Source organism: Myiozetetes cayanensis, unplaced genomic scaffold (genome assembly GCF_022539395.1).
Source record: "Myiozetetes cayanensis isolate MyiCay16 unplaced genomic scaffold, myiCay2020 scf1, whole genome shotgun sequence".
NCBI lineage: Eukaryota > Metazoa > Chordata > Aves > Passeriformes > Tyrannidae > Myiozetetes > Myiozetetes cayanensis.
In genome coordinates, this window is record NW_026086604.1 from 14,912,963 (window position 1) to 14,926,892 (window position 13,930).

Below are 13,930 nucleotides of genomic sequence, written 5' to 3' on the forward strand. Positions count from 1 at the left end.
ATCCTTCTGTTTTCTCCAAACTTTATTTTAGTATATTGGAGGCTGTAGTTCTTCAACTATGATATTTAAATCTCTTGCCAACTTGTCACTCAGTGTTCTTGAGCAGAAGTCTGGGGGTTTTGTAAGGGTTTGTTGCTCTGAGTTTTTTAAATTTTTTTTTTACCCAGTATCATATAGGTTTTCTTCAATATACAGCTATTGACTTCCTGATTCAAACAGATGAACAATTAAAAATCATTTGACTGCTCAATGACATCTTGATATAATATTAGATTAGAATGAAGATGCTCATCTCTTTTTGGGTCTTTGGTGGTGCTATTTAAAACTGCTTGAGGTGTTTTAGCCCTCTGTTGCAGTGCTTGTGTTCTTTCTATCCACAATGACTCCTAGGTTGGGGAAGATTCCCTTAGCAACTGATCTTCCTTTTTAATAGAAATTAAATACTTCATACATCACATCATATTTTGCATTTTTCCTTGGACTTGTTTACACTAATAGATATCAAAATATAATTTTTACTTCATTAATTGTCTGTAGTTTAAGATCTCCTAAGGGGAGAAATTAATTGAGTTGCTTAAAATGATTATATTTAATCAATAACAATATAATATCTGATTTATGGTTTGTGAGTTTTTATTTTAAACAAAAACTTAGGGTTTTGTTTTCCCTATGTAACTGCCTTCCTGAAAAAAATTGAATAATTTCAATACATTAATGTGATTGCTTATAATATCCTTCACATTCAGTTTAGTTTCTGTGGTAAATTATTATTGTTTTATAGATATAAGGTGGGTCAGTTTCACTATACAAGATTAGTATAGGCTATATAATGCCTCTGCTTTATTATAGGGTTCATGGAGCTATGCAACACTGCCAATAAAATATAAAGTTGTATTTTCAATGTTACATTAAAAACTTAAATTACTGGGAATATTTTTTTCGTGTCAGTCTGTGCAGAAGACAATCTGATGGAGCATATACTGGAATCCTAAAGGTTCAGACAAGGATATATTTGCATTAGATGTTTTTATTAGCTTTAGAATTAGATATATTTTCAAAATTTCAGATCAAATTGGAAGACAAATGAAAATATTTTCAAACTAATAATGTAATTTGGTCTGCTAAGGTGTTCAGAATTTTTAGTGATTGTGTGCACATTTACCTGTACTACGTGGTTATTTCATATATACTCTACACACACACCTCATAATTTCATTGTCATATATATGGAGTCAAAGGCATAACCTCCACATTCTGACTAGGAGACACTGAATGTCACTGCTGTGCACTTTTTCTTCCACTGCAGAAATGTCAGCAATTACAATTTATATCAGAGAGCTGTTTAATAATAAACGTGGTGCAGATAGACAGAGTCAGCACACTCATTTTTCAGGGCAGTCCTGACCAGCCTCTGCTGGGGCTTCCTCCCAGCCCTGCCCACGGCCCAGGATCCTATTTCTGCTCAACCTGGAGCTGTCGATCACAGCCTCAGCAAAGCTTCTGCTCTTGGCTGTCTCAGTGTGCCCATGTGACTTCATGGTTAGTTCTCAGAGCTAAGCCATCAAATTGCATCATCTGATGGTCACTTGGTTGTTATCAAACCTTTCTTGTGTAGGTCCAGGCTTGTTCACCTTGCTCAGGAGAGGTTGGATCTGTCTGTGAAGACTCTAACTCAGTGTATTCTCTTGTATGTGTACACATGTGATCTTCCTTGGCTCCTGGCTTCTCTTCTCTAGTGGAGTGGTCCTGCTTTTGCTGCTCTATGATGATTTTGAATTTTGAGATTCCTGTCCTTGTGCCTTTCATCCTTCGTGGGAGGGTTATATGGAGGATATTCCCATAATGTATTCTAATATTGTGCTGTTGTACCTGTTGAAACTCTAACCTTGGTCTATATATATACAAATATGTATATATATATATGTACAAATCCTGTATTGCTTAATATTCTGTGGTTCTGTAGAATTGATGATAAGCTCTTGAAAAAAACATGACTAAAACTATGGATCTACAAGACATTCAGTGATTAGCCTGTCATCCTCAAAGCCTTTTTCATACTCACATACAGAAATTTCCTGTCTCAACCCCTGTACTTTACTATACAAAGAAATAAATACAAATGACTTTGTAAGAATTCTTAGATCAGACTAAGATTAGCTTTCAGTGTTTGGCATATCTGTGTGTTTGACAAAGAGATTCTGGTTGATGACAACCTCTAGTTAAGTTATATTTCTAGTGGTTTTTTTTGAACACACAGACATTGGGAATGAATCTGTCAGGCAACCATCAAATATAGATAGAAAAAAGAATAGGGGATGAAAATCAATGTAAAAAAGGTCAGGGAAACAATCCTTTGTCAAGATGAGAGTTTTATTTTCTAAAAAACAAGGCTCTTTAAGATAAGCCAAATAGCCCAGCTATTCTGAAGGCAAGGACTCCTGGGTCTAGGAAATCAGGTTGTGATGGTGAAAGTCAAATGAAAAAAATCTATTGAATCTTGCATTGCAAGCATCAGAAAGAACTAGAATCAGGGGATGGGTAAGAAAGGTTTTTTTGAGGAAGACCCAAACTAGCAGCAAAACACTTCATTATTGTGAGACCCCAAATACATATTATTCCAAATTTAGGCAATCTTATAGCATGAATTATTTTTAATGTACTATTCATAGAAGTATTTTTGTAATAGAGGTTTTTTTCTGTATTCTAAATATAATCTTTAAGAGTGTCATGAAAATGTGGTGAGAATATGGAATTTTGTACAAGTTTGGCAATAATGTATTCTAACTTTGGTAGTATACTGGTTCAGAATAAGGCCATGTAGTATTCCTATTCTCGTTGATATACTTTGTAGTTTATATGTTCCATATACATTATGAATACATGGCTATATACAATAAAATATAGGGATTATGAATGCTGGAGAGTTAAGCTTCTGGTTGTTGAGTTGAATATGAGTTTAAATACTTTATTGCTTGACTCATACTGTTTGCTGGAGATAGTATAAAAAAGAGACTTTAACATAAAAGGTGAGAAAGGCATTTTAAAAACATCAGTGATGAAAACAAATCTAATTCTGCATAATTAGAAATGTTTGTAATATATTGAATTCTGAAATCTACATAACTTTTAGAAGCCCTTTTTTTTTTTTCCTACACAGTACAGAAAACATGGGCTGTTATGTCCTTAAAAATAAAAAATACCTATTTACAATAGTTCATGATTTTAATATAGAAGCTTGGTAATCTCCTGAGAAAAGAAGATCAGACAAATGTATGATAATTCATGATCTTCAGTTTGAAGTTGTGTCAAAGATAGCAAAATTAATCTATTTTTCTAGTGGAAATGTACAGAATACTATAGACAATGATCCGTATGCCAGTACCAGTATGGGGGGGTCTCACAAGGGCAGAGCAGAGAGGAAAAATCACCTACTGCTGACCATACTTCTTTTGGCACAGTCCAGGACACATTTGGCTTTCTGGCCTGCAAGTGCAAATTGTTGGCTCATGTCACCTGCCAATATCCACAAGTCCTTCTCTGCAGGACTGTTTTCAATCCATCATCTTCAAAAGGTTTCCTGACATATTTCATTTGCTTTGGAAGTGAATATTGAAGTGTTTTGGTTAGAGGCCAAAGTTTTTTTCCCTTTGTTTAGAAATTAAAGAATTAAAGCAGTTTATTACTTCTTTTCTAAGATACATTGTTGAACAATAAAAGAAAACCTTAGCAAAATGAAAATCTTTGCCTACATACAGATGTCCATGATGTAAATAAATATGTGTATGTTTCTAGTAAGTCTGGCAAAGAAACGAAGAAAGGTCATCTTTCCTTTCACAAAATGAAATCGGAGGGAAAACATTCCAGCTTGATTATGTCAGCTTGAGTATGAATTTTGAGGCTTAGTGAAATCCAGAGTCATTTGACTTTTCAGAAAAGTGTCATAAAACTAAAAATAAGTAAATACACTGAAAACTAAACAAAAACCCACCCAACCAACAAACAAGACAAACCTGTAAGATTTTCCTTTAGAGAATGGTTTAGTCCCTAACATATAAGATCCTGAGGAGCTCACCAAATCTGATTTGGTCTGGATCAAATTCTTGGTTATCAATTAAGCAAAGAATAGCTAAACCCGTGATAGCAATAAACTGGTCATGCCTTCATAGTTCTATAGTCTAATGTATTTACTGCAATATTTATTAGAACCAGCAAAGCACAGATTCATAGAATAGGTAGTGTTGGAAGGAACCCTAAAGTTCCAATACCCCTGAAGTGGGCAGGGGTGCCATTCACTAGATGATGCTGCTCAGGTCTCCATCCAATCTGGTCTTGAACAATTCCAGAGACGGGGCATCCACAGCTTCTTCTATGTAACTTGTTCCAGTGCTTCATCACCCTCTGAGTAAAAAATTTCTTCCTAAGATCTAATCTAAACCTTCGATCTTTCATTTTAAAATCATTGCCCATTGTCCTGTCACTTTCAGACTGTATAAAAAGTTCCTCTTCTCATTTTTACAAGGTCCCTTAGGGTACTAGAAGGCTGCAATGAGATCTCCCTGAAGCCTTCTCTTCTCCAAACTAAAGAATTCCAGATCTTTCAGCCTACCTTCACAGTGTGCCGCTCAGCTTCATGTCATCTGCAGACTTGCTGAGGGTGCACTTGATCTCATGTCTATGCCATTCATAACAATATTAAAGAGTACCAATCCCAAGATAGAACCCTGAGGGATATCAGTCCTTAGCACCCTTTTCAATGAAAAAATAATGTTTACCTAGTGTTTGTAAGTTACCATGTGACCTACCTGATTATTATGTATGATAAAGTTCATAGGTATACATATATGCATACACTGAAGTTGGCTATTTTGTCTAGATGTCTAGATATTTTAAATTGCTAGAAAAATGTTATGATTTGTTACGTCTTAAAAATTATAATACTTCTAGTGATTCAATTACTGCATTTCTTAGATAACTCAGGATAATTCTGTGAATTGATTTCTCTAGGGAATATCAATCTACTACTGAAAATAAATAAACAAAAGCATGCCAAGCACTCCTACTGCCTTTTCCTCACCTATCCATAACACAGAGGAGAAGACGATCTCATGAAAGTGTGATGTCACATGCACTTGACTTTCATAGGCATGTAGATCCATCAGGTGAAATGGGTTTGCATTCAAGCACGAAATTAAAAACCCACACAGAGCTTTGCAAGACTAAAACCTAACAGATCTGTCCTTCAGCAGTGTTGGTCTTGTGGTTCTTACTCTACCAACCTGTGAGATTTTATCATCTCTGGGATGGACTTGCACCCTCCATAGCCAAAATCGGCTTCAGTCAAACTTTATTGCTACTTCTGAGAATGTCTATTCTGCCCTATGACTGTCTTAATACTGAAGAACGAATGGAAAGTTCCCTTATTCTGTACCAGATTTTCTTCAGCTATTTGTTAACTGAGTTGGCTAGAGCTTTCTGCCAATAATGCCAAGGTCATGAGTCCAATCTCTGTATGGGCCATTCACTTAAGAGTTGAACTCAATGATCCTTGTGGGTCCCTTCCAACTCAGAATATTCTGTGATTCTGGTCTACTGGATGGTGTCCCTGACCATGGTTGGGGCTGGGGGTGGGGGGGGGTTGGTATTGATTTAAGAATTTTTTTCAAAGAAATGTTCTTCATCCTTTCAATTTTTACAAGTTGTGGAGATCGTTACTGTAATTAATGTGCCATTAAACTACTGGAATACTTCAAATTACTCACTTGTTCTAAGAGAAAAATTACGTGTTATTTCTAGTAATTCTGCTTGCAGAATATTTATATATATATATATTTTCCAAGTGCTTAAAAAATATCAACTAATCCTGGAAGAATGGTAAATATGTCTTTTTCATGAATGAGGAATAAGAACTGCCAACATGACAAGCAAAATGTATGTGGTATAACAGTGGATTTATGTCAAAGTTAAATAACACTTCACTGTTTTCTAGCTTTATACTCAACTAAAACTTTTTCAAGTTTTTCAAATCTCTCTGCTCAAAATTAAAAGCAAAAATAATGACGTGTTGTAGAAACTATGCTTTGGTTTATGTCCTTTATTGCAGGAAAATAGATTGTACTATAAGGATACAGGAGAAAAAAACCTTTGTCAGAATTACTGGACAGTTTATTTTAAGTTTTTAAGGGTCTTAATTCAGTTATCTCCATCTAATTATGAACACCATAGAATATATCAGCTTTGAAATCCTTTTTTGCATCTTCTTGCAACCGGATTTTTAAAATTTATTTCTTACAGTTGGTCTGTATTGAAAATTATAATTGTGAATCACATGTAATAAGACTGTGTTATTTACCTTTTTCTTTGTTTCATTTTCAGCTCCATGTGGTGGGCATTTTTCATCTCCCAGTGGAGTAATTCTCTCTCCAGGCTGGCCAGGGTATTATAAAGATTCCTTGAATTGTGAGTGGGTGATAGAAGCTGAACCAGGACACTCTATCAAAATTACATTTGAAAGGTCTTTGCTAATATTTTTCTTTTTTAATGTTTTCCAGTTTTTACTCAGAAGCAGGAGTTATTAGCTTTGTCATAGCATTAATTTTCACTATCACTAAAATCAAGCAATTGTCGTATCAAGTAAGACTTTCCCAAACTCCTTCAGAGCATAAATTTTATCTTCAGTGAAATTTCTACTTGACGTGCTGAAAAGCTTTTAAATTTCAACCCTCTTGCACATATTTAAGCCTGTCTGGCCCAGTTAAAAACTTTGTCTATTTTTAAAGATTAACTTTTTTTTTAATTTACTTTGTATATAGCTATGATGATTACAAAGTTCTTTTTTTTTTTTTTTCAAAACCATGAAATCTTCAACTCTAAAACTCTGAATCAACTGTGAAAACTGAATTGAATGCATTCATATTTTTTTCCATTCTGAGTACTTAACTATCAAATCAGATTATCTGTTTTTGGATGGTGTTCTCAGGATGGAGTTTCACTTTCCTCAAATTACTGAAGCATTCCATTTTTTCTTACATTACTGTGTCTTATTAAGGTCCATTCCTTATTCTAAGGATTGAGATGTGCTGAGCGCTTTATGTTTCTCATGACATTTAATTTAAGTTCTTTATTAGAAAGCAAACCAAAACAATGCAATCAAATAATGTTATTCTACATATTTTCAAGGACGTTTTACATTATTTTTAATTGTAAATACTAATAAAGTTATATGAAAATCCAGGAAAAAAAATACCTTTGATGATCAAAGTTATAGTGCACAAATATCATTAAAGTACTTTTCAGTTGATATTTATGCAACATATTTTGACTACTCTTGGATACACTTGATTAAAAGAGAAGATATTTGTTTATTTTAATACAATTCAAATGTTGTTTTTAGCAATATATGAAATCCATATTCTCTTAGCAAAATTTCTCATTGTGATAAGATGGTTTAAAACTTTTTTCTAGTTTTATTGCTTACACTATAATAAAGTCCTCATGGAACATTATATACAATCAAAGAACAAGTAATAAAGACATTTGAAAGGTATTTCCTATCCTTAACATCAAATGAAAGCTCATCTTCCAAAATCACTATTGCTGTTTATCACTTAAAATAAAGACTTTTTGCCAGTTAGAATATAATAAAAAGGTGAATAACTCCCTCTTGCAAAAATTAATCAAAACTCATATTAATTAAAAATTAAGAGAAAATTATTCTTTCCTGTCTTGTAAATCAAAATGGAAAATAAAAAATGAACTTTCATTAACTTATTTTTTTTTAAAAATTTATAATTTCAAATATTGTATTTTTAATTCAGTAATTCATTTAAACTAGATTTGAGGTGGACAGACTCTATTCCTCTTGTAAGAGCAACGAAAACAAGATGTGGTCTCTTCAGATCAGAGAGAGAGCTTCTATCCTCTTTAAGACACTTCCATTGCTGCTCATTTTTGACAATCTTGACATGCTGATATGCATATTGCTCAGATGCAGCAACTCAGAGAGGTTCCACTCACATATAGATGTGTGTTCTCTTATTTGCCTCTGTGCAGAAGTGCTTGTAAAAATGCACCAATGTATGTTTAAACAGATGCACAGTATGAGTAGTTATTTGAAAGATTTTTAATTTCTCTGTCAAGGAAAAATATTTACCGTACATGTCTAGAACCTTTACATACCTTTTGGATTTCCTAGGATGAAGGGAACAGTTTTTACTAATACACATTTTCTGCAGAGTGATAGCTTAGTGTTGCATCAGTTGTAGATCAGTTGTAGTTTATTTACTTTTAATCTCCCACCTTCCTATCTTCCAATACCTTCTCTCTTATGTCATTGGATAGGTGCAAGGTACTGCATTCCATGACTGTATACCAAAGTGTTCCTGTGCCAAAGAGCCAGAGTATACATGAAAAGAAAGAGATCTACAGACATAGTGAATAAAAATAGCTATTAATTTTTATTCTTTCAGTAAAAATATTTTTTTCATATTTTGTTTTATGATTGTGCATGTATACTTTAAAAATTTATTCCTGTTCTACAGGCGTAAATAAAACAGATAATCTTCTGGTATTTTGTTATAAATCAGTGTCTATTTAGGCTCAATTGAAATGACAGAAGTGATAAATGGCAGTGCCATTCTTCATTGTAATGAAGTGTTTATCATGTACCCTAATTATGAGTATATAAATGCAAGGGATGCTGGTAGCAAACTACTGATTTGAGCACTAGTCACATTTGTCTGATGAGTATAAACTGTGCAGCAGGATATCCTGACATCACATCGAGCTGGTAGGGGGGCTCTTAGAAACAAAAGTGCATGTTATAAATATTAAGGCAGCTTTATCTATTCAAATAAGACCTCTTCTAAAAATTGTGTGTCACCTCCTGAGTTAGAGCTTGTTTCACTCCTGTCTGCTTCTGACTCCTCCATAAGAATAGACCTCACATAGCAATGATGACATCCAGGTTAATTTAAGAATAGTGATCAGTTAATTAGGAAAGGACATTGGAGTGGTCCTACATGGACCCATTTCCTATAAATCCCTACTGTTTTCTCACACCAGAGAAACAAACAGGTGACATGTAAATATGTCAGATAAGTTGAGCATCAAGAGGGAAAAATTATATAAGCATGACACTTAAAAATTAAATTCAAATTGATCATTTTTTGAGCCAAATGACAAAGCAAAGGCATTGTACATAATTCCCCCTTCAAATTTCTTTCAGTTCATCTGATTTAAAAATGGTTCTTAGTTTTTCTTCTCAGGTGATTACTCATTTTTTTCATCTCTGTATTTTTCTGCTCTTTGTTGTGGTGTATGTAGTCTTTGAACACAAAATACTTAAAGAGGATTTCTTTTGTGTCTTTGGGGATTAAATTTAATTTCAATATGACTTGACTAGCCTGATGATTGCATTACATTTGTAAGGTCCATGCCTTATTTATACCTTTGGCCTCAAGCATCTTTTTGATAAAGGGACTAAAAAAGCAGAACAAGACTAAAAGATTTGTTTCCAAGATTTCTTCTGTTTTGTATGGATTACTAGGAAAAAAATATTAGAAAAAGCAAGTTATTGCCTAGTAGGTTTTTAGCAATATATCACTTTGAGTTCATGTGGGAACTAGCAAAACACAAAATATTCAGTTTTTCTCCTTCTAGGATTATCCCACTTCATTTCTGTAACTCCTTATTACTTTATTTCTGTGCTCTTTTAAATGTTATTTCATGTGAGTGGAACACTGATAAAAGAAAAACACATGTTTTGGAGGTTTAATTTGTCTTCTTGTCCTTTGCCAGACTCCGTTAGATCTTAAGGCTCAGACTCTTGGGACATAAATATTGAAATATCAACTTCCTCAGTGCATTGGCATTAGTCATGCAGTTCTTTGAATGACTTTCACAAAGCTGAATTAGGCATCTAAGTAAACCAGAGAGAGAATTAAGAATATCTGAAGGGTACTTATAAGATCCTGCTGTTAATCGTTGCTTTTTAATTCTGGAAGGGTTTTTCAATAATCCATCAGAGTGCTATATAGAGCAGGATGATTGATCTAAGGTATGTCATAGCAAGAAAGAGAGAAACTGCTGTCAAAATCCCAAACAGGAGTTTGGGATTACTGATAGCATCTAAAACAAGGCAAGAAAGGAGATATCTAGCAGCACTGTCACACTCAGCTTTTCCTTGAACAGGACAGCACATACGCTGTCTTTAAACACTCATCTTGTTTTCTGGTACTTTCTAAATAGGATTTTTAGTTGTGGGGTGTTTTTTTGTTTTGTTTTGCTTTTATTTCCCCATAACTTCTGTCACAACTTTGGACCAAGTCTCAGGTGGCATAAAGCCAGTGGAGTCTCAGTGGAGACTCAAATACTTCTATTCCTGCTTATAGAGGATATCAAGAGTAGAAACTCAAGAATATGATTCTTTGATAATGTAAAGTACCTTGATGATATTTGTGCCAAAAAGATTAGATAAACTAAAAGAATGGATCAACATATCCTCCATAAAATTTACTTAATTATTCAAAAATACCCCATAGTTTTGTGGTTGGTTTTTTTTTTTTCCTGCAATACAAACCAGCTCAAGGAGTTTAAACTTATTTCTCATCTTGCTAAGCCACTAACCTGAAATTTTATTACCATATTAATTATATAGGATAATTAATATTCTTGTATTGATACTGTAAAATAGATATGTGGAAAAATATTATCAGGGAAGGAGCATAGTTTTAAAATATGGTGTTATTGAATTTTTGTAACTGTCCCTTTAAATTTGTGCACCTGGGTGTTTCCTTAATTCCAGATTTCAGACTGAACTCAATTATGATGTTTTGGAAGTTCATGATGGACCAAACTTATTATCTCCACTTCTGGGATCTTACAATGGTACACAGGTCCCCCAATTTCTGTTTAGCAGTAGCAATTTTATTTATCTTCTCTTTACAACTGATAACAGTCGTTCTAACAATGGATTCAAGATTCACTATGAAAGTAAGTAATTCTGTATTGTATTATTTGATTTCTCCTCCCTCTGAATGCTTATTCTTATCATAAATATATAAAGATTTACAGATGTCGTGTTTGGTAAATTCCTGTTATTTCTCAATCTGAGATTTAGCAATATTAAACTGTAAAAGGGATGACCACTGATTTTACTTAAAAATTAATGTCATTGATGTACTCCTCTGTGCTTTAAGAGTCAAAAGATGAGAATGGGAAGCAAATGCCTTTCTTCTAGATGCTGTTTTAAGGCTTGATATTCTTATATTTTATACAATACATTTTTGTGTGTGTAAAACTGCATGAGATCAGGAAGATTATGCAAATCTAAGCAAATAAGTGAATTACTGTTCTGATTGATGTATCTGCAGCTCTAACCGAAGGTAAGGGGAAATGCACTTTACACTAATGAGCTATGGAATTGCTTGCTTATGGATTTTAGGAGTTGTAAAAACATACCTATGTTATTTTTTCTGGTATAGAAGTATTCTTTTGCCATTATTAGAGTAATATAAACTACACTGAAGAAAGTATACAGTAAGATTTCATACTTTATGAATTCTAACAATTCATTTAAGTTGATATATTCTAATTCAATTTACGTTTTTGCATTTCTAAATATAACTTTTGTTGAAATAATTTATATTTTTAAGCGAAATAATATTTCTGCTGTGATCACCATCTGATTTGCTTATTAAAGGTCATAAGCACATTGTCCATTTCTGTTTCATACACCAGCTTTTTGGAACTACCACCAAACAGTTTTCAGAAGTTCTTAATTTTTAACACTATGCACTAGTGGAGAATAAAAGTTAAAATTATGATATCAGAGAACATTGAAAATATACATTCTTATCATTTGTACACAAAATGAACAATTTTCTGTAGTTGCTTTTCTGTTTAATAGCCCCTGTTTATATTCAGACATTTAATATTACTTTTATTTTTTCTTAATTCTTACTGATTTCTCATCTTGTATTATCCAGTATAACCCAATTCTGATTTCCCTTTTGGGAATAATAATGACTGATGGTGCCCTCTTCATTTCTCCCTTCAAATATTGTAGTGAAAGCTGAAGTCTTTTATATGTTCTTATCTTTTATGCTAATTATTTCTTTTCACACTGAATTTCTTTGTAAGGAAGGATATTTTATGACTTCTGTATAGGAATGAAAGGAATAACACCCATAAAAAATTTTAAACTGAATACTTCTTATAATTTTTGTACTTCAGTATTATTCCTAGAGGGTTTTTTTCTCATGATTATTTTATAATGAACTTCTTTATATGAACTTTATATGTGAACCTCTCACTGAAAAATAATCTAAAAGGTTTAATATTTTAGCACACATTGAAATTTCCTTTATCAAGTCAACTTCTCTTTATTCTATTTTCTGCTATTCTTTGTCTTCTCAATGTCTCATATATCAAAGAGCACTAGATATGAGATATTTATGAAAATAATTTATCTATGTAAATATTTCAAAAATCAATGTCAAAAGAAATCAAAATCATTTTAGCTATGCTAACAAATTTTGATCAGGGAAAAATAAAGACTAGAAATCAGGATTTTGAGTGATCATCAAGAATTTTCAATATCAGCATGAGGTACAAAATCACTTAATGTTACTGAGATAGAATAAAACCAGATATCCTGTAAATTATGTGATGTTTTTCTCTGCACCAATGGCAGGATGCAAATCGTTATCCATGGCATCTTATAATGGTAACAGAGAGAAACAGTGCAAAGGTAAATCATTGTAACACAAGATAATGATGCCTTCGCCCCCACTCATAGCACAATCAATTACTTGAATGAATTTTAAGAAAATCTATAGATTGTTTGTTTAACTTTCTCTTTGCTTTTCCTTCTTTTTTTTTTTTTTTTTTTTTAAATCTAGGTGTAACTGTTAACACTTACTCTTGCTTGGATCCTGGCATACCAGTGCATGGACGTCGTTATGGACATGACTTCTCTATAGGTTCCACTGTCTCATTTAGTTGTGATCCAGGTTATAGGCTGAGTCACGAGGAGCCTTTGCTATGTGAAAAAAATCACTGGTGGAGTCACCCCCTCCCAACTTGTGATGGTAAGGATGAATGGATTAAATACAGAGTACCTTAAAATATGTAGATTTTACTAAACCGTTATTAATCAAATGAGTTAAATGTTAGAGCTTGGGAAACCTCTAGTTTTAGGGAAAAAAAATACTTAGAGGAAATAAATGTTATATAACTCCAATGAGACATATAACCATTAAAGCAGAGAATGATTCATAGTTATTTAGCTCTGCAGATTACTGAAAGTATGTCTTTCTGGATATATGTTGCTGTGAGCTGATTGCAAAGTTAATCTATGTCTTCTTGTAAATCACTCATTACAAACTACAAATATTTGTGTTTGTCTACCCATCTACAGGTGTGCTGTACAGATGTACAAAACATGAAATGAAGTTTATTATTTATACCTGACTCAAGACCAGCATTACCTCCTGTTTGATGCTGATCATTGTGTTCCTCACTTGTTAACAGAACTTGACATATTTTAATCACGATAGGAATGTATTAGGGCCACATTATACCTGATCATTAAGGGTATGATTATTAAACCGGACAAAAGTGGGATTGAGTAATAGGTCTCCATCATATCATTAAAAATTCTGCTTAAAAAATTATCTAATATTTTCAGTCATCTCTTGTAATCTGAATTATTCATTTTAATGTTTTCCCAGTTAGGATGATATCAGTTATATGTAATATTAAGAAAGTATGTTCATTAAATTGTGTTGGTTGAGATGTTTACTTCATGAAATACTTTTCTTGCTTGGAGCATGGCACACATTTTTCCGATGATAAAAATACTGTCAGGAATAATATAAACGTTTATTCTAGGCTAGTATTTAACAAAAAAAGTCTCCTGAACTTTTGTGAG

The 13,930-nt window shown here is 33.0% G+C and overlaps 1 protein-coding gene across 6 annotated transcripts in view; it reads left to right on the plus strand.

Annotated features, from left to right (window-relative positions):
- CSMD3 (CUB and Sushi multiple domains 3) overlaps positions 1–13,930 on the plus strand; it is a 605,611-nt gene that overhangs the window by 356,148 nt on the left and 235,533 nt on the right. For all 6 annotated transcript variants that reach the window (XM_050305446.1, XM_050305454.1, XM_050305462.1 and 3 more), the window contains 3 exons: positions 6,373–6,511; positions 10,802–10,989; positions 12,900–13,088. In XM_050305446.1, coding sequence (XP_050161403.1) covers positions 6,373–6,511; positions 10,802–10,989; positions 12,900–13,088 — 516 coding nt within the window. The remainder of the gene's footprint in view (positions 1–6,372; positions 6,512–10,801; positions 10,990–12,899; positions 13,089–13,930) is intronic.